This window comes from Parasteatoda tepidariorum, chromosome 3, assembly GCF_043381705.1.
Source record: "Parasteatoda tepidariorum isolate YZ-2023 chromosome 3, CAS_Ptep_4.0, whole genome shotgun sequence".
Classification (NCBI taxonomy): domain Eukaryota; kingdom Metazoa; phylum Arthropoda; class Arachnida; order Araneae; family Theridiidae; genus Parasteatoda; species Parasteatoda tepidariorum.
In genome coordinates, this window is record NC_092206.1 from 67,045,359 (window position 1) to 67,071,601 (window position 26,243).

Sequence of the window (26,243 nt, forward strand, 5' to 3'; positions counted from 1 at the left end):
ACTTCGTAATTTAAAATATTGTCTGCATAAAATAATTAGCATATTTGAGGTCTCTCCCTCAAACCACTAAAGATTAAGTCCTAATACGTGAAAATCAGATCAATAGACCAAAAGTATTAGCCTGTCGCAAAGTATGTCAGCCAACTGTAAAAATAAAATAGATACAATTATAAAAATAAAATTTAAAATGCGCATTGAGCCAACAATTTAAAAATCTTAATAAATATAGATAACAAATATACAATACAAAAATAAAAAACGTAATAGAAAAAGATGATAAAAAAATGATGGATTAAGAAAAATAGAAAACTTAGAACAGCCGATGCGTATAACCTCTTGGCTTTTCATTCTCCAGAATTTCTTGAATATCCTTCAATAATTTATTGAAGGCAGTAGAAATATTGAAGGAATATTTATATTTTTCAATATTTTTGAGGAAATAGCGAAAATCTAGTGTAAGAACAAAATTTATCCTGGAAAAGAATACAATGGAAATTATTATGGCTTCAATATAAAACTCAATTATTTAAAATTTTATTTTCAAAATTATTGCTAACCTAATGTATTATGCTGCAAAACTATATTTTGTGAAAATGAAATTTAAATACACACTCATAAAAATCGTTATAAATATGAAAGATCGAGAAAGATCGTAAAGCAATCAAGTCTAAATAGAAAATGCTAAAGAAATAAAGACAAAATGACTGTCTTAAAAAGAAAATTTGTATTTGATAAGTTGTCGGTTTAAAAACTCATTTGCCAAAGTCAAAAATATTGAATTTTTTTATATTTTCTAACAATAATAATAATCATTTTTTAATAATTGAAAACGTGGTCAATTTGCAAAATTTTATACAGCTTTATACAAAATTATTAATGAAAGCATTGTACCCATATTGAAGGAATGCAATTCTTCAGATTCAACAGAGAAAAGTAAATAGGTAAAAAAATAAATAAACAAAAAGTCTTATCGGAACAGATCAAAAACGATCTTTTTTTCAACAAGACAAAAATTATCTCAAAGTATTATCAAATAACAAAACATAAATAATCCTCAGAGAATCACTTTCTTTTCTTGGATTTGCACGAATTGAAGAAAGCGCTTTTTCATCTTTCATTGGCGATGAGTTAGTTTCACTCCTAGTCACATTGGAATTCATCGTGTCAGCACATCGTTACTTGATAATTCGCGCAGGAAGAAACACATGGGAAAAGATCGTCACGGCAATCAACGTCGCCTCATGATGGGGGGGGGGAATACTCTTTGCGCGGGCTTGCGACCATCCATGTTGAATCTGAAGAATCACTTTTTGTGGCATTGGGAAACAGTACTCATCGTGCATACATCGGAATTTCCGATGCTTCGTAAAAGGCACCAACCTAAACATTGGATCAGCGATGATTACACAACATCAATGTTTACCGATGAATCAATGTATCACCCAGTCCTAATGGTGTTTGTAAGATTTGAAAATAATTGGTGTTATGTAACTGCAAATTCAATTGGATTTTGCAGTTTTCTCTCTGTCTTCTGGTACAATAAAAAAATCATTCTAGTTTTTACATAATTTAGAAAACTAAATAGAATTGGGAAACTTCCTGATAACTACTTATTAAAATAGATTTTTTTTATTGTTTAGATTTTAAATAAGTAATATTACTAAATAATAAAGTGAAACTCAAATCTGAAGTAAATTAAAATATTTAAATTCAATATTAATTTTTTTATTAATATAAGCTTTTTTTAAATGCAGTTTAGGATTATGGAATGAAAATGAATTAATGATTTTTGTTTATAAATTTAAGAATATAATAAACATAATAGAATGCTATTATATTCAAGTAAATTTATTGTCTATCAAAATGTAAAATATTGCAGTAATTTGAATTTGCAGTTATGCCTTAACCATCTATGGGCTGTTGAACCACTAAGTTAAGTTAATTTCAGTAGTATAACATAAATTTTGTATTTGATTTCACTTTGTCAGATATAAAAAAATTCTGAAATTCCCTATTATTTCCCATCTTTAATACAATAAGCTATAGTTTGGGTGAGATATTTCTTAAAATCTACTGAATTTTTCTCTTTTGTAATATTTTAAGTTGAAACTTTTATTACAGTCATTTAATTCTGCTGAACTGGCTCTATTCCCAAGTCATTGCACAACTGATAGCCATTACTGCAGAGTTATCCTTCCTGATTTATCAACCACTGTAGTTAGAACACAATCAGGTGAAACCGTAGGTGAAATGCTGTTGAAGCTCTTAGAAAGGAAAAGCCTGACTTATAATGCTGTTAAGGCATACAGTGTAGCCTCTCATCAGGTAAAAACTTGTTTCAGAATATTACTGATAATAATATGTGTTACAGTTAAATAATATGATGGTGCGAATAAAGTAAAATTATTTTATATTATTAAAATTGATAGATGGGTTGAAATATTTTTGATAAGTGCTTATATTTGGATGTGTATTTGGATATAGTCATTATTAAAAATAGATAATGATTGAATTTTATAATAAACAAATTAAGTCTGAAAATTGTAATAAAGGGTAATTAAATTAAGGGGAGCGTGATCGTTAAGGAAAGTGGTTGTACAATGCTATTGTGGGATAACCCAATAGGTTCAAAGGGTCACAAAGTGTGAGGTTTGAACAAATTGGTATCACCAAAATTTGGAAAAAGGGTAAAACAAAATAAATTAAAAGATAAATAAGACAAAGTCATGCTATATCCAGATATAAATATGTACTTTAATATGGTAAGCTGATGTTTCCAATATAATAATAGAAAGCATGCTTATAACAATAACTAAAAGTACTCACCACATACAGGAGGAAAAGGGTAACAGCAATTAGCAAAATCACCAAATGAAACCATGAAAACACAAACTTGTTTAAAATCAAAACGTTTTATTATGAAAGAATTCATGACTGAATTACTATGACATATTTTTAGGCGCATGTTGTAATACATGAAGGACCTTATTAAGAAATGGGTGACAAGAGAAATGACGTCATGCATAAAAAAAATAAGAGTAAGCAATACATTTAACTTTTGAAAAATATATTTATGGAAAGAAAGCTTAAATTTAAGAGGGTCTTTATAATGTTATTAAAATTAGAGGTATAAAATGTAGATGTTTGATTTATAGAAATTGATTACAGTTAAGGTTTAATTTAAAATAAATGTTAAGAAAAAAGAATCTAAAAAAAAAGATCCCCTCTATACTGACCAAAGTCTGCATCACAAAGAATTAAAAAAGGTAACCAGCAAGAAGCAAGCACAAATAAAGAACCATTTTAAAAATGTTTTAAAAACTCGTTAACTCGTCAACTTTCAATATTTTTCCAATGCTTTGTTCAGACTAGTTCTGTTTTCAGATACAAACAACATAGTGGCGTCAGAACAATGTTTGCAATTCCGACTAAATAACTTCTGGTGGAATATTTTCAAGAAAATGTCAGAATTGTAGTCTGTGTATCACTGAGGAAATATCTAATACCATTAATCTATATCTGTCGTTAGAAATTGCTGTTTCATCTATCAGGGGTGATTGTGCTCCGGAAAAAATCCGGATTTCCGGAATTTTCGCTAGCAGTGATCTGGAAGTTTCCGGAGATCGAAGGTCCAGACGTTTCAAAATATCATTCATCACAGAAGTTTCCGGAAATCAAATTTTCAAAGGTGGAACTTAAAAACACAGTTTATTTTATTTGTTTGTAAGGGAGAGCCAGAGAGATACTTTATAAGCTTATATTCATGATTAATATTCATTTTTTATCAGTAAATAGTTGTTATAATCATAAACTCAAGAAAGAAAGACATATTTGCAAATTTTAATTACCTCTCCAGGTCATCATAGCTATGTGTAAATGGTGTAGGTATGTGTGAAATTTTAAATATATTTTAAGTAAACTAAGAAATATAGGAAAAAACCTTGTTTAAATTTTTTTTCAATTTAAGCTGTTTTTTGTTTTTTTTTTAACTCAAGAAATTTTCCGGAATTTTGACTTGGGCTCACAATCACCCCTGATCTATGACACTGCTTACATTTCTGACAAATGTAAAATTATTTGTAATCTGTTTTGTATGAAATTTATGTCTTGTTAAATGTGGTTTCATAAGAGATTTGACTCTTATATCTTGAATATTAATTTTCTAGAAGACTTCAGTATTTTATTATCTAGCCTATGCAATGGAATATATGTGCAAAAATACCGTTCAACTCAGATAACTTAACCGCAAAATAAAGAAGAACTTATAAGAAATGAAGATTTGTCTACAAATAAAATTTTTTGAAACTACTAATAAAAAATTTATGTTTATTAAGTTTAATTTATTTTTCTAATTAGTGTACTTCTTCAGCTCCATTTGCTGTATATAATTTATGTGTTGATGCAATAAATTTGCCTTTTTTATATTGTCAAAGAAGAATTCTAATGTTTTATGAAAGTTTTATCCACAAACATCTTTCACTTAAAAAAAAATTTTTTTAAAAACTACAACAATATTAAAAAAACCTTTTTTAGCTGATTAGATAAAATGAAGAAGATTTGTTTGACTAAATAACTAACTCCTGATATTATATTAATATGCACTTAACTGGTCTAGTGTCTTGAATAAAAGTCTTTAGAAAAGCTGTAATTGACAAGAACTTTGTTTTTTTTTTTCTGTTCAAAACTGGCTGTAATAAATAATTTTATTCTAGCTGCTATACAGGATTATTTACCTTTAAGCTCTTTGTCTTAAATATGTTTAAAACATTGAATGAAAAATGTCTTTTAATTTGTTTTTTCAAAAATTACTTTATTTCAGAATTTAAAAAATAAAAAAAAAGTGCAGGAATGTTTTGAGACAGAAAAACAAACTTATTTTTATGCAGTAAAAGTGTCTAACCAGCAGTTGTTTTCTCCTTATTCTTATAGCAAGAGATGGCACCACTAAAAACACTTTTTGTTCATTTTCTATCTAGAAAAGGATGCAATGTTGACTCTTTAGGAAGCATGCAAATATGTGTAAAAAAACAATTTTGAAACTATTTTTACAAAAAATAATTTATGAAATTTAATTTTTATTTGCTTTGTAATTATTGTTTTGACAATCATGTATTTTAAAGATTTTTATTTTATATGTTCATTCTAGCCATTAGATCACCGCACAAATGTGACATCATTGAGTTGTAGGGAAATAAGAGTGGAACAAGTGGTTTTATTCTGTGTAGAATTGCCCAATAAGAAAACTATAGGAGTAAAAGCAAAAAATAACAAAATATGTGGTGATATTCTGAAACCAGTATTAAATAAGTATGGATATAAAATTGATCAAGTCAAAATGACAGTGGTAAGGAAAAATGCTTTGTTGTTTCAATAGCTTGTCTTAAATTCCTTATTTTAATGGGTTTTTTTTCCTGCTGTATAATCCTTATTTAACAAAGCTTAGTAGGCTAGACAAAAATTTTGTTAAAAATTATATGTTGTGTGAATTACAAGACACACTCATATTAAAAAATAGAATTGGACTTCTTAAAAATTATATACTTAATTATATAATGTATTATTATATAAGAAATAATTATAAATGCTTAATTATATACTAAAAATTATATACTAATATATGAGCAATTATTTTTTTGAAAAATAAAATAAAAAATAGTGGCATGCAATTACCTATGCTAGTCTATTTACACAAACCCACTGATTTGCAGTTCCCTGTTGATTCTGTTGCTTTTGGTAGGATTGTTCTGAATACATGACTTATTTTAAGTGCAAATCAGATGGGTAGAATTCATTAATATTTTATCTTTTACTGGACTGTCCTAAAAAATCTTGTGTGTCAGTATTAGTAACACAGTATAACATTTTACAATCAATGTTTTTACATAAGGTGCTATTTAAATTCATGCAAAATTTGTACCAACTATAATAAATGGAAAAGTACAAAGCTGAAAATCATTATGTTATAATTATTTTTACATAAACATGTTGGTTAACTATCAGAAAAAATGTGTACATTGTCCTGCAAACATACTTTTTAGCATCAAAATTTGGATATTTTTCAAATTAATTGTTAGTGTAAAAGAAACCTTTTCCTGCTTACTATAGTTGTGACAAATTTTCTATGGCTGCTCATAGCACAGTTTTTAAATGTTTTGATGGGTACATTTTTCTACATTTACTAGTTTTATCAATTAAAATTTCCAAGGTAGTTGCATTAGGTAAAAATCCAGTTTCTACAGCAATAAAAAGTAGTGAGTTGAAACATTTTCCAAGACCACTCTTGATACTAAGTTTTTGGTATCCTAAGTAGGTTTTCCTTTTCTAGATTAGCATGTGTTTCACAATCTTAAAGTGCTTTAGTCATCTTTTTTTATACCAGACGTAGTTTTCTATAGCACTATTTACTCACCTAATCTAGATAAATAATTCTAATTACCTTGCACGGTATAACTAATTCTAACTCTTGTGCCAGAGAGTTGCATTCAACTCAACTTCCTTTTACTGCTTTTTCAGGTTTGCCAATCCACAGGGAGAATAGGGTGAATACAGGGAATTCAAAAATCACCTAAAATAACTCAGAAAATGCAAGGAATTTTGATTTTTCTTTATAAACTGGGAAAATACAAGGAATTTTGTTTCTTATTTTCGTCTTTTAAAAATAGTAGCCACTCAAAATTCAATCTATGGGATATTTAAGTATGATATTTAACTGTATTAAACTAGTTCATTTACTATAGCATTATTTGTTTTGAATATGTTCAGCCGTTCCTTTTTCCGTTTAGTTTTTATAACTAGTATATTTAGCCGAATACCAGGGGTCTGCCTAGAAGAAATTTGGGACAGTTAACAAACCCTTCACAAAATATCTTTTCATAAAAACGAAATGGCCAAAATTGGTCTTCTTGGCAAAAAGATATTTTGCCAAATTATTATCTGGTTTACTTACTAGTTCAAATAAACGTTTAAGTTCATTGTTTGCACCTACAAAATTACAGCCATTTTCTGTAAAAAGATTAGAAACTTAACCTCTTCGGGACATAAATCGTTTTAAAGCAGCTATGAATGAATCTGATGTCAAATCTGAAACTATTTAAAAGTGAACTGCACGAGTTACAAAGGAAATGAAAATTGCAAAATAAATTTTTTGCAATGGACCTTTTCTTTGAAATTTGTTTTTTATTTGAAAGGGGCCACTGAAATCAATTCCTGTAATATTAAATTGGAAGAATGGAATACATCTTTCTGTGGGTAAATTTCCCATTTTTTGCACTGAAAAGTGAGGATTAAATTTTGCACAATTCTGAACAATACTTCACGTTAAGCTTCTGCCTCCAGTAGGCCAATATTTTGGTCTAGTTAAATGCAAAAGTGTTTATGTGCCTACATGACAGTTTCTTTCATGTATATCTGGCATAATAAATTTAGTAATGGTATGATTTTTAGGTTAAATCAAAGGAAATTTTTTATCATAAGATAATTCTCAATTCCTAAGTCTACCTCCAACATGAATAACACTCTGATTTTCATCAATAAATGGAGATAACCTTTACCTGTTGAGAGATGCTCAACCTTTCATAAACTTGATTTAGGCTTTCCTTTTGAAAGGCTTTTCTTTAAGGAAATCAACTTTAACTCATCGGAATTCAATTTTTCTGCCGTTAACTCACTTGATTTCTTACCTTTTTTTTTTTTTTTTTTTTTTTTTTTTTTTTTTTTTTTTTTTTTTTTTTGCAGTTTCCTATAAACCTAAGGATGAAACTAAATACATTGATTAATTTTCTATAATTATTACTTGATTTCAAAAAATTATCAATAAAATCAGATTTAACCACAATTAAGTTCTGGGTGTTAGTGTCTTTTAGTTCCTACAAAAAGTCCATATCTGCTGAAGGATCATCTAAGTGGTTAGATGCCAAGTTTAAGGAAACTGGTTCTTGCAGAAAAGTAGGTCCATACCACCAAAGCTTGTGATCAATAAGCTCATTTGGAAGCATTCCTCTGGAAATTAAATGTGCTGGGTTGCATTTCGATGAAACATGTTGCAATTTACAGTTTCTGCTTAACTGTTATATTTTACCAACTCTATTTACGACAAAAGTCTTTAGCTGATGCGGTGGTGTCTGAATCCAGGCCAAAGAAATCGATGAATCATTTCATCAAGGATAATGTTCAAAGATTGTTCAACTCTTGTTTTGAGTTGAATAGCCAGAAGGCAGCCGCATAATTCTAAGCAAGGTATGAAAATAGTTTTGAATGTAGACACTCGAGACTTGCTAGTAACCAATCTTACAGCAGCTGAATTGTCCGAAAGTATACATTGAATGTATATAACAGCTCCATGCGCAGCTTCAGAAGCATCTGAGAAACACTGTAAAATGACCTTTATTGGGTTATCTACTCCAACGAAGTCCAACGAAGAATTTTTATTTGTTCTATGTCCTTTAAAGAGGAGAATAAATCACTCCAGCTCTTTCTTAGGGATTGGGGCAAAGTATCTTCCCAACTAAGTTTTTGTAACCATAATGATTGCATGAAGATTTTAAACTTGCTAATGAGTAATAGTTTTTCTTAATAAACTATTACTTTCTGTCTGAATCTCGATCCACGGACTACAGTTGGCAGTTTATGACGCAGTAAAAAGTTACACAAAGTTTCGCTGTGATATGCATCGTTTGGATCCAAAAATTAATCGGGATCTGCCGAGTATCCCACTGCTGAACAGTGACAACTTCTATCACTGGAGTATTAAAATCAAGGCTTTGCTGACACTTAAGAAAATTGCAAATGTGCTAACTGAAGAAGCCCCCATTGATCCAAAATTGCGGGAACAATGGACATTAAGCAATGATGACGCAGTAGCGTACATATAACTATCGCTTTCTGACGACCAAAGTCTTCAGTTCGCAAATGAAACCAACGCAAAAATTCTACGGGAAAAAATTCAAACCACATTTACTGGTAAATCCGAAGATCGAAAAATCGATGCAAGTAACGAAGTAAGAAATCTTGAAATGAAATAAAATGAAAATGTGTCAGACTATATTGCAAGATCATGTGGACTTCAAACGAAATGTTCGTCACTGGGACTGGAAATTTCTGAAAGAGAACTTGTATTTTATACTGTTAGAGGGTTACGAGGAAAGTTTTCCAAAATAAGAGAAATCCTGAAAACCCAACGTGAAAAACAAATGGATGAAATTTTAGAAATACTGCGGGAAGAAGAAAACATCTTATCAAAATTACGAAATGATATTCCTAGACGAACAGAAGCATTCCAAGTAGAATATAAATATGAAAATAGAAGCAAGAAGAAATGTTTCATCTGCCATAAAACGAATCACCTAGCTAAAGATTGCTATTTCCGAAACAAGAACGAAGGAAATCAAAACCAAACATCTCAAGAAAAAGACTTCGTAGCTATCCTTTCTAGGGAATGACAACAGTCTCCCCCTGCGAGAAGGATTATACAGATATTGTTGGCGGACTACAAAATATTTATAAAGAAAATATAGATAAGAAGAAAAGGGTTAAAAATAAAGCAAACTAAGTTTAATTATTCTTAAGTTACAAATTGGAATTTGTAACACCATTTGTAGATCGAAAACTTCTTTAGTCAAACTATATTTTAATGCAAAAAGAAAGAAAAACTTTTCAGAGCAAACATTATGAAATAGGTTCGCAATCTCGAAAAATTTTCGGTAAACATCTGTTTTTGAATTAATCCACCTTGATCGAAAAATGATCACGTATGGCTCGTGACAAATGAATTCTCTCTATAGGCCGCATCGGCGCACAGACCGCACATCATGAACGGAAGACTTTTAAACAGATATAGGCCGTGGCCTATCTACCGGAAATTACTGTGCTTTTTTTTCACAATTTTACAAAAACGGGACCTTTTTATCAAAATGTCTGGACAGACCCCTGAATACAACTCACACTAGAGCATATTGATTGTGTTTTTCCTTTTAATATATTGTGTATAATATGTACAGAAAAAACACTGCAAATTTTTTTTCCAGCTTTGAATGACAACCCTGTTTTTTACATTTGCTTGTTGTGTAAAATGCAGCTATAAGAAATGAGATAATAGATTTATATTTGTACTTAAACCACAAATCAAATTATGGATTTTACATAAATGTTATACTTTTCCTAGCATACAAATAAATAATTGTGTTTAATACAAAATCAAAAAAGCTCAATATTTTTTAGACTAATCAGTATTGTGTTAGGCTATAATGTTTGATTAAAAAAGGAAGTATATATTTCCTTTTATTATGATTTTGTTTAAGCTTTTAGAGTTCAAATTCTTTTTTCTATTTTTTTCAACAGGCTTCCTTGCAAAAACCAGTAGTAATTAGTGCACCTATTACTACAATTGATAATCAAAGAATAACTATTGAGATGAAAGAAACATTTTGCATTGTCTGTGGTAAGTCTAGTTTTTGTGTTACAATTTATTTATTCTAAATGTATGTGTAGAGTATGCAAAATTAAAAGCAGATCAACTTAATAATTTTTCATCTACTACTATTGTTTGAGAGTCTATTTTAATTAATTATGCAGAGGATATTTTAAGTTCCAAAATCTGGCACAGAAACATACTTTCTCTTAATAGGCATATCTTCTTTTTGATAGATTTGTCATATTTTGATTCCTAATCCTCAAAATATGTGGTGCAAAAACCATGCTGCATGGCAGTAGACGCTGCAGATTATCATAGCATTTGTATATTAATTAATCTCAGTTTACCTTATTTATACTATTATAGTTTTTGTCTGAGTTAGCGTTATAGACATATTTGAATCTATGAAGGTTGTGCTGCAGATTGACTCAATATGTTCTGCTTTCAGGGGTGGCTAAATATTGGTTAATATGGTCTCAATTGTTTAGCCAGAAAAGCAGCCAAAAGGTTAAACCTCTTCTTATCTCCAGAACTATCGAAAAATTTTGAACTAAATTGTAAAACTTTTTTTTTGTTTCAGAGACAATTTTGTACAAAATGTAATTTTTTCAGATCATTTGTTATTAATATAATAGTCAAAAAAATTTTTTGATTTTTGTGGTTTACTAATTTTGACATACTTTTGCAGTGTGTAACTTTAAATAACTGAATTCAAAGTTTGAACTAAATTGACTCAATGTTATCTGAGTAATGAAATTTCAAAGTTGTATTTTAAACTTTTTAAACTATTTGACCAATTTTGTTAAAGTTTTGTAATTTTAAATTATTAATTTTAAAATAATGTTAAATTTTTTTTAACCATAACAAAAAATTTTTTAATTAAAGTTTTCTAATTTTTATTAAATTATATAGTTTAAAATTTTTGCATCAAACAATTAAAAAAATTTCCACTTTTATAAAAAAAAAAAAAAAAAATTATGTAATTTTTTTGCATTTATTTATTTTGACTAAATGAGTTTTACAATTTATGATTTGCATTAATATTATGAGGTTGAAATTTTGAACTGCTCTCCATTTGAACTATATTTTCCAGATTACCCCGTTATAGTGAGGGTTATAAATCTCAATTAGTCCAAAAAAAATATGTTATTCAGATAAAATGTTCTTTTTTGTGTCTGATTTTAAACTATAAATATTGTTTGCTCATATTAATAAGCATATTTAAGGTCAGCCTATTAAGATATTTATATTCTATGTTATTACATGAAAATGTGATTTTTAGATCACAAATTTATTAATTAGTTTTTTAATTATTATTTTTTTAAAATTTGATAAGTTAATGAAGTTTTCTTCTATTTTGTTCAGTGCAACATGTATATATACATAGTTGCCAATTCTTTTCACATTTCCGACATATATGAAATTGTTTTGGTGGTGTTAAAGTAGAAAATTTGTTACACTGTTCAAATATCTTCATAAATAATGTATTTAATATTTTTAAAATATATAAGAAAAATATAAGTGTCAGTTATTCTTGAAAAAAATAATTAACAAAAAGACTTGTTTTGACCCCTTGCCTAACCCAGATCTACACCTTTCCGAAATGCTTAATGCACTACTATCAGTAAACTACTCCCACAGCTTTGTAAAGCAATAGAAAAACCTTGAGAATGTTTTCGTAGGAGATTTTAGATGGGAGCGGTGGGTGAGAAGGGGACATTTCTGGAAAGTAAATCATAGCAGTGCAGTTATACTTTAAATATTATTGTTTTTATTATTATACTGTTTCACTTTAATTTTTGTAATTCATTATTTCTTTCTTTTACTTCGTAAAAGTAAACAGTTTTTTGATTGAAAATCGTGTCTCTCTTTTTCTCCAATACGCACCAAAACTATGTGCGCCAGGGGTGAAAGTTTTCCGTATTTTGACGGATTTCCGTCTTTTTAAAAAAAAAAAACAAAAGACGGAGCGAGACGGAATAATACTATAAGTAAATTCTAAGTTCGTTTTCTTATTTTATGCGATAGACGGATTCAGTGGGGAAAGTCCCAAACGACGATTCATTGTTCATTCTTTCTTTTCCCCATTTCCGTATGTAGGTTGACGTCAGAGGGGAGAACCGGTTTTCTCTGATGCGCGAAGGTGTGTAGGGGAAAACGTCACTGCAACATGTGACTTCACTTTCCTGTTGAACGTCTATCAGTAAGTTCCGCGCTTGCGCAAATAAATTTCCGTTTTTATTTTTCTTTAGAAGAAATTGAATTTAGAAGAAGTGAAGTGAAATTACGACTCGCTAAATTTGTGGATTGTTTTTCTATCTCACGTGCCTAATAGTTATGGTGTGAGTGGGGGTGAGTTATTAAATCCTATCATGGAATTTATCAATGAGAATGATGCTTTAAAAGTTAACGATGCAGGAATAAAAAATAAGTGGAGATTTGCTTGGTTAGAAGAGAGTGATGTGTAAAATATCAAAATAAGAAATTGGTGTAAGAAAATTGAACAGCCAGGTTATTGCTTTTGTTTTTCATGCAATAAAAAGATAAATTACGGCAGCAACGGAAAGAAAGTTCTTTTTAATCATTCGAAAGATACTGAGCATCAGAAATTGGTACGGGCTCAAAAATATGTTCAAACTTTGCGAGCTGTTGAGTCGGTATTAGCTAAACCTTCAATATTAGATCGTGTTGCGGACCAGAAAGCTGTTGTTACTGCATTTCTATGTGAGAAAATGCTTCCTTTCTCTGTTGCTGCAGATATTGTAAATTTGGCAAAATATTTGGCTGTAGATAAGAGTGCCCTTTCAAGACTAAAATTTTCAAATAAGAAAAAACGATGAAGTAATACACTAATGATTATTTCCAAAATGATGGTAAGGTAAACATCTTTAAAAAAAGAAAGAAAAATCGTAAAATCTTACGAGGAAAAATTGTTTTTTTTTTTTAAAAAATGGCGAGAAAATTTATCGAATTTTGTTCTGGTTTTTTGGTTTTCCGGTTTTCTGATTTCCGGATAACAGGTTCTGTACTGTACAATGCGTGGCTGTAAAGCTGGTGTTGAAACTTTAATTAGAGCTGCTAATCCAAACTTATTGGACATTCATGTGCATATTATAAATATGCATGCATATATGCTGTGCATATTATAAATAATGTAGCTAAAAAGTTTTTTCTCATTTTGAAAATTATTTGGAAGGAGTAGCAAGTGATATATATTATGATATACAAGATTCCCCAAAAGCTAAAGGTTTATTTTCTGAAATTCAAGATCTGTTGAAATATCAAAATTCTCTTCAGATTATAAGGCCCATTGATAGTAGATTTATACAAATTTCTTACGTTTGTGAAAGACTGTATAAACTTACTGATGCTTTGAAAGTTTTTTATTTCAGTTTTTTAACTGATAAGGAAAAAAATGGTGAAGCTTTGAAAGAAATTTTTTCACGTCTCAATCTTTCTGTTGATGAAATAAAAGAGATATCTAGTGTTCCTAGAGATGCTAGCCTCCAAAAATTATCTGCAGTGAATAAAGAAAGGAAAAATAGAATTGTCAATGTGTTGTTTGATAATAGTGCAAAATATGTTTTTATTGCAATTTTACAGAGGAATTCTATTGCAATTCCAAAATTATGTGAAAACATTTCAACAGGAGAAACCTTTAATTCATGTTGTTCATGAAGAAATGTATAATCTTTGCATAAATTTCCTTTCTTTTTTTGTGAAGCCAGAATTCCTTCCAGAAAATGTTAAAGATCTGTATAAATTTGACACAAAAAATTCAAAATTTCACTATAAAGATGTATATTTAAATGTAGGGAAGTTTGCCAGCATCAATGCTCAAAGTCATTTTTCTTGGATTAAGAAATTTGTTGAAAATTTAAAAATGGCATACATCGGCACTTCAGAATATTTAATTAGAAGTTTGCCTTTAGAAAATAAAGCTCTTATGTGGTTTTCTGCTTTAAACCCCTCTTTAAGAAAGAAAAGCACAACCTTCTCTGCTTTTTCAAAATTTGCTGCTGCCTTACCTCAAATTATAAGTGCTTCAGAACAAAGTTTTTTAAGTAATGAACTACGTGAATACAGTATAGATCTCGAAATTGATAGTATTGAAAAGAATTTTATTTTAAGTAAGTGCGAAAGAGTTGATTCAGATTGCTGGAAGCCAATTTTTGAATTAAAAGATCAGAATAACGAACCAAAGTATAAATATTTAACGATATTATGCAAAGCACTTTTGACACCATTCTCTGGTCCTTTAGTTGAGGGAAGTTTCAACATTATGGATGATATTATTACAGAAGATCGAAGCAAACTTACAGTTGAAAATTATGAAGCAATTTCGACCATAAAATATAATTTAAAAAGAAAAAAAATTAAGTCTACTGTTATCAAGCCTTCTTTGAAGATGCGTAAGGCAATCCATAGTGCACACGCAAGTTACAGAAAGCATTTATCTGTTAAAAAGTGTTTATCTAGAAAAGTTGAAAGTACAAAAAATGTGTCAAAAGAAGTGTCTCCTAATTCTGTTTTGGAACATCTGTATCCACCTGGACCTTCTAAAACCAAGCTTGTTAATACATTGACGGTTAAAAATTCGGAAGGCTGCAGGAATAATGCAGCAGTGTTGTCCGAAAAAAGATCCAGTGAACATTTTTCTTCAGACAATGAAAAGCCTCCTAAGATTTTAAAATCTTCTTTTATAACAAATTATTTTCAAAAGAGTTAAATCATTACTCTTTATTATTTACTCTATTTTTTTATGTACTTTTATTTTAAGAATTGTAAATTTTAATTTAATTTTTTAGTAAATTTTAATTTTTAATAAATGTTTTAGTTTGTAAATAAAATTTCATAATTTTTCTTTTTAAAACTGATAAGTATAGATATACTGTAAAGATAGTTGTGTACATGCAATATGTTTTTAATTAACATATCTTAATTTTAATAAGCATTGTAGACTTAATTTTATAGAATATTATTTTGACTATTGAACTATGTTGAGCTTAAAAAATGTTTTTGTTATTTATTAACAAAGTATTAACTTAGCTAAGTATTATTATTTTCCATAAAATGCTATCACTTTATTTTATTAGGAAATTAAATGTTTGAAAAAAATTAAAAGCTGAGAAAATTTTTGCTTAAAATAACTAATTACTTTGAATTTTTTTTTTATACTCCTGAACAATAGTTGGTTTGCTAAAATAAATATGGAATTTTTATAAACCTTATTTGCATTTTGTATATTTTAATTTTTATTGAATATTTTGTTCACAATTTTTATAAAAAGAATTCATATATAGTTTTTTGTTTGCTTAAAATTATTTGTTGGGACACGCCCACTTCTGATTTTGAAATTTTCAGTCTTGACAATTTTTGAAACTTTCCCCCCTGATGTGCGCTTATGTGGAGACTGATGGGGGGAGGAGGTGAATCTTGAAATTTTGCTTTGCAGGCAAAGGGTTAATAAAGCCTTTCTTTTTCTAACCCGATGTTTCCATATTTTATATATATTTTATGATAAATGGCACCTAAGGTATTATGTATATGTATAGCTTAGGCACAAAAATTTAAGTTTATAGTATCAAAAAATGTCAGTTTTTTTTTCTTTTAGATTTGTTCTCCCTATAATTTTCAAGATACAGTAGAGCGCCGATTATCCGAACCATTACTATCCAAACTACGTCTGAATTTGTTTTTTTTTTTTTAACCTCTTGACAATTTTTCTAAATTAAGAAGAATAAATAATATCCCCTACATCCGAAGACCATATTTAATTTACAACCTTTTTAGCAGTTTTCTTATAGCAGCCATACGTGTATGGTGATACAGTTAAACCTACCTACCCTTTTACAACTGAAAATTATCTTCCAAGAATGCAAGCTTCATTTTGATAGTCTACAATGGTTGGAATGCAGAAGGAGTGCTGAAGTTTTATAATTGGGGAATGGGTAGTTGTCACTTATGTTTAATGATTAGTGATTACAGTGCTTGGAATAATAAATCTTGGAATAAAATTCTTAACAGAAAAACTAAAGTTTCTGAACCAGTAGATCTTTCGGATGAAAATGATGAAATTGTTGCTGAAATTTTGAATGAAAATCGGAACTCCACAGACGAAGAGGAAGAAGTAAGTGATCAAGTTCAAGATAGTGGACCTCCTCATATAGAAGCATGCAATTCATTAGATATTGCAATGAATTGGCTAGAACGTCAAAATGATGTTGATCCAGTTCAGTTGATTTATTTAAAAAGAATAAGGGACATATGGCTGCTAAAAAAAACGCATCTTCTTTGAAACGAAATCTTTGCTGGATTTCTTTTGTAATGGAAAATAATGAAAAATGTGATAAAATCAGTAATTGACAAAAAATAATTATAAATAATTGAAATATGATAAAAATAATTCAAAATGAAAAAGAGGTAAAAAAAGTTAATTAAAAATTGAAGAAAAAAAAACTTTAAACACACCAAAGCTATTTTAGATAGTATTACCAGTCCTAAGCCTACAAAAGGTGCGAAGGGAAGTTAGTGCATAAATAATAATCATGTACACTAGATTTTAAACAGTTTTCCAATCATCCGAACCATGTTCTGTCCCGAGCAGTTCGGATAATCGGCGCTCTACTGTATATTAACATCGCTTTAGATTATTTTTTTAACATATTTTTTTAATTGTTGTTTACAAAAATTTTACTCTTAAACATATAGCACATTTATTTTTGCTGCTGTGTAAAAAATAATTCACATTGTGTTGTTGCATTTGCATTAACAACCAGCTCCGTGGCGAAAGTGTCATTATGAAAGACTAAAGTTCAATTCTCAGTGGTGACATGAAGAAGTCCACCTTGCTTCAGATTGATATGTTACAGGCTGTCTAGTAATTAATGTCAGATTGCTGATCATTTGGCCACAATGCTTTAGCTTTTTTGTAATGTCTGATATTGTTATTTTAAAGAGTATTATAATTGCATTATCATAAAGAATAAATATGTATTTTTGTAATTGAATTTCTCAACTTCCTCAGATCCATTTGTTGTTAGCAAAGAGAAGTCAGCACATCCCTTTCCGGACTTAGAAGAATTAACGAACCAAATTTTTGATGACTTGCTAAAAACAAGGCCAGATTTTCAATATGATGACTTAGGGTCTATTGACCAAGAAAAATCAAAAGAAAATGTAAGATTGTTATATTAAATGAAATATGCTTTATTTATGTTTTTTTAATGTTTTAAAAAGACAGTTAAAGTGGTTAATAGATAAAATAAGAACTGTTCATAACTTAGCTTATTTTGATAATTAATTTGCATTAACTGCAAAGACATTAAATTTTTTATTGTTACTTTTTTTAAATGTTAATTGGGATGGAAATTAATTCCTTGAATAAAAATCAAAAATTTTTAATGCATTCTTTTGAATCTTTTGTTTTGTTTTAGCATCAGGCCTTTAGCAGAATTTACAGAGTCAATCTGCAGCACTATCTTTAAAAAATTAAATTTGTGTGTGATTACAACACAGTCAGGCAGAGATTGTAAAAATTAACCTTAATCTAACATAACTTTAGCACAATTTGAGAATATTAAGTAATATAAAGTTATACACAAAAACTTTCTGTTTAAATTTAATTTGAACTTTGTACAGTCATAGTTTGGATTTGCCCAAAAGGGAAAAAAACAGATGCTTATACTAAACCCGATAAAGAAATCAGAAAGTTTTAGCTTGGAAAAGATAATATTAAAATAAAATCTTGTAATTTTAAGAGATGAAATGAAAAGAATTGTAATTTATGATGTTCTGTCTTGTGCTTATTTATAATTTCTTTTAATTATTTAAATGAAATTCACAAATATGCCATCACAGGTACTCTGCAGAGAAATAAAACAATAACCAAATATGTAAACATCAAGTTAGTGTCTTTTTTGGTAATTTTTTTTTTTTTTTGAAAAAAAAGGGGGGGGAACTGTTTATCATATTTTTCAAACATGAAGATAGAAAAATCTTATATTTTTTTGTTTTATCTTTAAATTTTACTTCTTATTTAGATTCTTTCTGTTTGCAATTTTTCTCAATTTGTTCATTTAAATTTAAAAAAATAATATGAGGTGTAAAATAGCCTGCAGATGCTGAGCTAGAAGTTTTCTGCTACCGAGGGAGCATCAGTAACTTGCAGAATGATAAGAGATTTTGTCCAACAGTATTTTTTAAAGATATATCATGAAATCAGGGTTGCCACAGGCGACTAGAATGCAAATATTTGCAACTATTTTCGGCCTGAAACGACTTTGGCAACTTTTTTTTTTTTTGCCTGAAGAGGCTAAAAAAAAAGCAGCTATTTAAAAAAAAAAAAAAAAGGAGACTACCGGGAAACTTTTCTGTACTCATAGCGATGTTTTTTTGTATTAATAGGGTTGACAACCTGAGGCCAGGAAGAGCTTCTAAAAACAATGAATTTTTTTTTTCCATAAAAAATAAAAAATGTTGAAAATCATTGAAATGTTGAATTCTTTCCAATTCTTCACTTTTTAATGCGCTCAATTTGCACAGATTCCATTTTAAGTCTATTTTGTTTCTTGACTGCCTTTTCAACGGTTATTGCTACAAAATTTTGCTTGACTTTAAATTCCCAATTTTTAATAAGATATTACGATGCATGAATTTCGAAATTGAATAATCACTTTTCATAATATATTTGTTAAATCAATTATTGATAAAATGGAAAACTTTTTAGAAAAAGTATATATTTTTTTTTTTGAATGAATTCTAGTAATTAAAAGTATTTAATTTCATGCAAATATCAATTTTTTATCTAAAAATTCAGTGCTTAGAACACTAATTTTTATATAAAAATTATCATATTTGCCACCAACTTTACTAAATGGATCATCGAATATGATAATTAAGTCATTTATAAAATTTTGTTTTAGTATTGAAAAATTCTTATTTAGGCAACTATTTTCATGGTTTTCAGCAACTAATTTCATGCTTTAGGCTACTAAAAGCAACTTTTTTTGTGGCAACCCTATGATACGTTTTAGGGATATGACTTGTGAATTTTTTTGTATGCATTATATGCTTTTTTGATTGTGTCATAATGAATGTTTAAATTTCTGAGAAATTAATAAAATGTTTCATTTTAGCAAAATAAGTGTTCTGTGATATCAGCGTTCGAACTATGAATTCTGATAAGTAATGCTCATCTGTCACTTTATTTCTAATAGAATTCTTTCTAAGGTTCATTGTAGAATTCATTTAACTACCTTTTTAGTGTTATTTCAGGCTACAAGATTTAAAACTGTGATACTTTTAAAAGTTTCAATTTAAGGTCAAAATGTTTTTTTTTTTTTTTTATTTAAAATTTTATTTATGTTTTTTCTTTGATTTAAAATTAATATTATTTTTTTTTGTTGTTGTTGGTTTTTTTAGGATAAAAGCACTTACAAGTCTTCAAACTTGTTTTCTCATACTACCCATCAAGATATTGATTCTTCTCAATGTTCCAGTAAAATTAAACCACTGAAGTTACCCAATGAGAACAAACCTCTCTTGCCTCACAATCCATCCATAATAAAAAGTAATTTTCGATCTTTTTTAAACAGATTATGCTTTTTTTGACCTTTTGTTTTTCTTTTTTCAAAATAGTATGAAATATGCATTGTTAAATAATCTGGACATACATGGAGAATTTTAAATCTTACTGATTTTTTTTTTTTAAAAATATTTACGTTTATGCAGCAAAAATTGCTTGTTATGGGGCAGATATTTTTTTAAGAGAAATGTTTCCTACATTATTCGTTAAACGAAAATAATAAGCAGACGTTGACAAAATTCATGCAATGCAGTGACAAAAAATAAAAGTTACGAATAGTAGTATGCATGCTGCTCCCGAAGGCAAAAGATAAATTTCCACTTTAGCTAAAAAGTTTCCAATTCTGTCATTTCGTGAATAAGCCATCAATCTGCAAGTCTTTTTTTTTCCAACTCAACTCTGTGAAACTATCATTTTACAAGGTATAAGGTGAATAAACAGAAGTGATAATTTTAGGAAAACTTTAAATATAATTTTGCATTAAAGAGAGATGGAACACAATTGCTGAAGTTAGATGCAAAAGGATTAATGTCAATTTTGTGGGGACGAATTATGGGAGCAAAAGTATACTTCTTTCTTTTATGGATCATTGATATTGTTTTCTCAATGTATATATTGTTTTTTATGTATGTCTGGTATATTTAAAATTTGTCATGTTTTTACTATTTTTGGAACAAAGGTTTTTTTAAAGGAAAGACTTCTGCATGATTGCAGATACTTTTGAATTGTGTGTGTTAATAGTTTATTATTTTTTTTAATCTTATGCATTATACAAAAAAAATTTCCTGTGTATTTTTGTACCGGTACAAAGCCTGTATAATGAGAAACCTGCGTGGTATATTTTAATATAAAACTTCAACCCAATTTATGACGATAGACACCAATTTCAGTTCAGTGGGTTAACTAGTTATTTTGTAATTAATATTTAAAATTGCTCGATTAGCAACGCCCCTTGAAACGCAGTTAGTTTCCCCATCTCGGCTGATGACGTCAAAATATAGGAAAAATATGCGTCCTATCACCTTCTGTTACAGTAAAAGCGCATGTCCATGGGTGCCACTCTTCAGTCCTGGGGACTGAAATCAGTCTTGAGAAAAATCAATGTACTAATAAATTCTATCAATTCAATAAAATTTTCTTTCTTTTTTCATTAGAAATGTAAAAATTTTTTTGATCAAATTAAAAAATAATATATCTTAATGAAAACATATGATATGGTAATGATGTCAGGAATTTTATTTGTCTTCTTTTTGTCAGCTTCACTAATTCTTATTCTTAAAGTCTTGACAAGTGGGATTGATTGAACTTCATCTACTTGTGTAATTAAATTTGCTCTATTGCTGAATCTAAATCGGCTCGAGTTTGATTCCCCCACCCGAAACTATTGTGATGCCGGGCAAAGTTAAATCAATATTATTTTTGTAAAAAAAGAAAGAAATTATAGTGCTAGAACAAAAAATAAGTAACTGTGAAGTGAAAAATAGAGATATGAATGGCTTCAGGTCCCAAATATACAAGGTAAGCTGTTATTTTCGTTGTTTGCTAAAAACACATGAAATAAAGAACAAAAATTTTTAGAAAAAATAATCAAATGATTGATTTAATATGTAGGCTATTATGAAGGAAAGGTAAATTTTGGTGTCAGTGAGCTATAAATTTCTAAAAGTAAACAACGCTAGACAGTATTATTTGGTCAAAAAATAAGTTCAGTCTTGAAATTTTTTTAGAGTGGCACCGCTGCGCATGTCGTAGCTCGTAGAACATTAATAAAAATTCTCAAAAGTAACTCCAAGCACTTACAACACGTATTTTTTATATCACGTTGTAATAGCTTTACATTTAACATGCCATGTAAAATTTAATAATATAAATATACATGTACCAAGAGGCGAAAAATGACAGGATTGGTGCAAGGCCATCAAACGTGATGACCAAAAAGAAGGGGGGGGGGAGAATTGGGAACTATCTGAAACAGTATTTTGTTATAAAACCATTTTACAGTACTTAGTAATATTTTAATTTTATAAGAATGTTTTTCTCTTGATTAAGCTTCTCTGAAGAAATCATTCATTATGCTGAATTAAAATGTTTATGAAATGATCTTTTTAAAAAATGCCTTTTTCTTATTTTATTCTTTGAAAGGATTTTATTCTTAAAGAGTAATCATGTACAGCATAGATTCTCAACCTTTTTAACGTTGCCGCCCCCTTAAGGAGCAAAAAACATTTCAACGCCCCCCCTTCGTGAAAATGCAGTTGTTTAGAGCATGGAGACGGAGGGTGGTGTGCTGAATTATAAACAAAATCTTAATTTCTTTACGCTTTAAATTTGTTTGGTCTCTTTAAAAAATATAATGAGCTCATTAACTCGATAATTTTCTCGCGGCAGGTAATCGCAGTCTATTTGTTATAATAAAAATAAATACGTTCAATGAAAAAAATATAGCAATGAAACCTATGCTTAAAAAAATAATTTATTCTCAATTAGATAATTAAAAAAAAAAAGATTTTTAACACTAAAAAGTAGTATCAGCGAAACATTCAAGTAACTATGTTAGTGGGATGATTGTACTTAATGGTTCAGAGCCAATTTCTTAACGGTCGGCTCAATACTTTTAGTGAGATGAAGACGCTAATCCCCTCGTTGCACAATTTTGAGTCGATTTCTCCTTTTTGTGATAAGATCTGTAACAACATTGATTCCACGTTCGACAAGCTAGGGGGAAGGGGAGGCAATTAAAAAATGTTTAATGATAGTCTACAGTCCAGGATAGAGACGACTGATGTTACCTTTAAGCAAAAATTCTGTGAGAAGATCATCATTCCAAAGTTTACTTAGTTAAAAGTTCAACCAATTCCTCGTAAATCTGAACCTCTGCTGTTTCAATATTCACAAAAGGGTTCAGAACCCATAAACCCATTGAGGCACTTCTAGGGAACAAAACATCTTTAAAACGGTCAGAAAAGTTCATGTGCAAAGGGTCAAGGTGTTGACAATATTCTTGTGCATCATCAGAGTGAATTTCGCCTGCTTGGCTGAACTCATTCCAACCAAAATTCTGCTTCTACGAAATGAGTTTTTTTAGAAAGGCAGAAATAACTGATTTTGTAGGGATCAAATTGAGCTCGTTGCCTTGAAGATGTAAATTATCACCCTTAAATTTTACAGAAAAATCTGTCAAAGTCTATCTTAAATTCTAGCAATCTGTCTCTCAGAGCTACATCTCTTTTTTCGAGGAGCTCAAGCATAGAGTCGAAAAGATTCCAGTACCTATTGAGACAGAGGCTTTTGGAAAGCCAGCGAATCTCGGTGTATAGTAGCAAGTGATTGAATTCTTTATCGTTTTTCTTTCACAGCTGTCTGAATAATCAATCGTAGAGAGCATTACAATGAATTTTGTTCACAGCAGATATGACATATTGCAATGATTGATGCAAACGGTTGCTGAGATTTTCCCCTACTAAATGCTTTCTGTGAATCAAGCAGTGAACAGCTGAGACATCTGGTACCTTCCTTTCCAAAAGGGTAATGTCGACCCACCATTGCAAGAGCCTATCAGTGGTAATAGACATAATATTCGCAAGATGAATGCTTTTCTCTTTAAAATAATCTTTGAAAGTATTAAAAATACATTTACCATTGATATCTACAATCAATATCTACAATCAAGCTTCTTGCAAAAAGCATCTCTTGAATAGTTTTTCCTACCTTTACAAACCGGACCTATGCCTACAGTTAAGCCTACATTATCTGGCAAGATTGATTTATCAACTTGAAGGGAAAATTCGTTGGATATCAAAAGTTTGCGCAAAGAAATTTCAACGTCTTCAGCCAATTCATCATTTCGTCGCCGCACTGTATCGTTGCTTACGGGATATTTTTTATTACAATGGATGCGACTGGATGGTGTAAAACTGTTTCTAAAACTTCCTTGACAAACGGCAGTATCAACTCTGCTCCGATGGTATGAGCTTTCCCTATTTTAGCAATAAATTTTGATATATTATAAGAAGCTATTAAACCATCGTCGCATTTTTGTGATGAGGTTGCTAGTAACCCAGACACCGACGGTGCCTTCAGAAGCGTGAAAGAAGATGTTCATGAAAAATGTCAAATCTTTATTTTGTTTGTCAGGATAAGTTTTTTGCAAATGCTCCTGATAACGGTAAGATATCATTACCTCATTAGATGAAACTTTATTACAAAGTAAACACATGGGTAGTTGAGAATTCAACAGTGATTGAACAAATCCCAACTTCAAGTATGTGGCACTGTATTGATGACACCTCTTTTTATTAACCGACATTGTTGGTGGCAGAGGAAAAAACTGTAATGAAACTAAGAAAAACCATTATTAGAAACACGGGTCAAATCAAAAATTCATACTGAAAGCGCAATGACTTCAATTTTCACCAAATGGCTTGAATAAGTCAAAGGCAAGAGGTACAGACTCATGCGCTGAGGTGTGTTGGTTTGGATCGGAGAATAGGTGCCGTATAAGCTCGTTTTATTGCTGGTACAAATGGTGTATCGGATAATCTTTATTTATTATATTAATTTAATTTTTTTCTTTTTAATATTAATTTTAGATTAATTTTATTTATAAAATAAATCTTAATTTAATAATTTTATTTCTAAATTTTAAATTTGAGTGACAAAACATGCTCATCGCCCCCTACCGCCCAAAACATACCCAACGCCCCCCTACTGCCCAAAACTAGTTCACTGCCCCTCAGCATACCCTCAACGCCCCCAGGGGGGCGGTATCGCCCCCGTTGAGAACCAATGATGTACAGGTTATTCCTATAATATTTTTCTCTTATTTAAACGACCTATTTCGTTTTGTTCTGCTGTAACTTTGTTATCTAAAGCATATGTTCTTTTGTTTTTTACTTTATTGAAATCGAAATTTTAGAGATAAATTTTTTTTAATTTTTTGTGTAGTTGGGAGGAGGAAAAATGTAAAAAGAATTAAAATAAAAAATGGAAGAGGCTTAAAATCTTTTGCATCACTTCTAATAACTAAACTAAACTCAGTGGCGCGACAGCCCATACAGGGCCAAGGCCTACAGTGCCCATCTCAGTTTTCTTGACCTTTGGGCTCTGGGGTGCAGGAGCAGATGTTCCGGTTAGGTGGTGAACCGAATGCGAAACCCCCAGTGTTTAGTTCCCAAGCATACTTGGTACTCATTTATCGACCCACTGAAGGCATGAAAGACTGAGTCAACCTTGACCGACCCGAGGATCTTCTAATAACAATTAAATAAAATATTTTAGAAGTAAACAATAAAAAATAAGAAATTTTTTAAAGAAAATTTTTAAACTTTATTTCTATAAAAACTTTTTATTTAAAATCTTATACATTTCAATTTGCTCAGTCTGATCAAACCAGCATGGAATTTTTAAAACAATTCATACTTTAATGTATGTTATTCGTAAAAATAAGCCAACATTAATAAGAAAAATAATAATAATGCTTTTCAAAGGTCATTGATAAAAAGTACAAAATAGGAAAGTAGTTTAAAGCTCCTTTTGATTCGGATTCATTTTTTCATCGTTGGATAGAGCTTTTGTTACGAAAAACATAAATGAGGGGCTTAAAGCCAAAATCTTAATCAATATGCTAGGTGAAAAAGCAAACAGTGTCTTGTTGTACATTGAAGATGATGATTTAAAAAACTATGAAAAATTAAAAGCTTTAATATTGCGCGATTTTCAACAAACTCCCCAAGAATGTTTGAATAACTTTAAAAATGCCTCAAAGTTTAAAGGAGAAACATATATTCAATTTGCTACTCTCTTAAATTCACATTTCGAGTATTATTGCAAATTACGTAAAGCTGAAACATTTAAATCATTCTGCAACTTAATCATATCCGATAAAATAGAGACATTAAATAAAGAGATGGCCAGCCATATTCTAATCCGTCAGAGAGAAAATTGGTTTAATCCTGTCGAGTTAGCTCGAGAGTTAGACATTTACATTTCGTCGAAAAATATGCCACACAGAGAAGCTTCAATTTCCCATTAATATGGGGAGAACACTTTTTTTCGGAATGAGAACAGAAATTTCAGAAAAAACCTCCCAAGTAATTTTTCTCAAACGATAGATAATTAAAATGGAGCTCAGAGACATTGTTATGTTTGCGAAGAAATTAATCACTATGCACACTATAGCCTGAAACAGTTGAAAAAAACTTACGATTCCAGAAGCGATAACACTGAAAGAAAAAATACCCCTCCTAGTGA

At 29.6% G+C, this 26,243-nt stretch overlaps 1 protein-coding gene across 2 annotated transcripts in view; it reads left to right on the forward strand.

Annotated features, from left to right (window-relative positions):
• The window catches only part of LOC107454399 (regulator of G-protein signaling loco), a gene marked incomplete at its 5' end in the record, with an annotated part of 42,939 nt that extends 18,566 nt beyond the window's left edge, over positions 1 to 24,373 (forward strand). Inside the window, 5 exon segments of one of the 2 annotated variants that reach the window (XM_071178802.1) lie at positions 2,122 to 2,325; positions 5,147 to 5,344; positions 10,336 to 10,435; positions 17,436 to 17,587; positions 19,832 to 24,373. In XM_071178802.1, coding sequence (XP_071034903.1) covers positions 2,122 to 2,325; positions 5,147 to 5,344; positions 10,336 to 10,435; positions 17,436 to 17,587; positions 19,832 to 20,020 — 843 coding nt within the window. 2 annotated transcript variants of the gene reach the window in all.
• Positions 24,374 to 26,243: the final 1,870 nt, after the last annotated feature.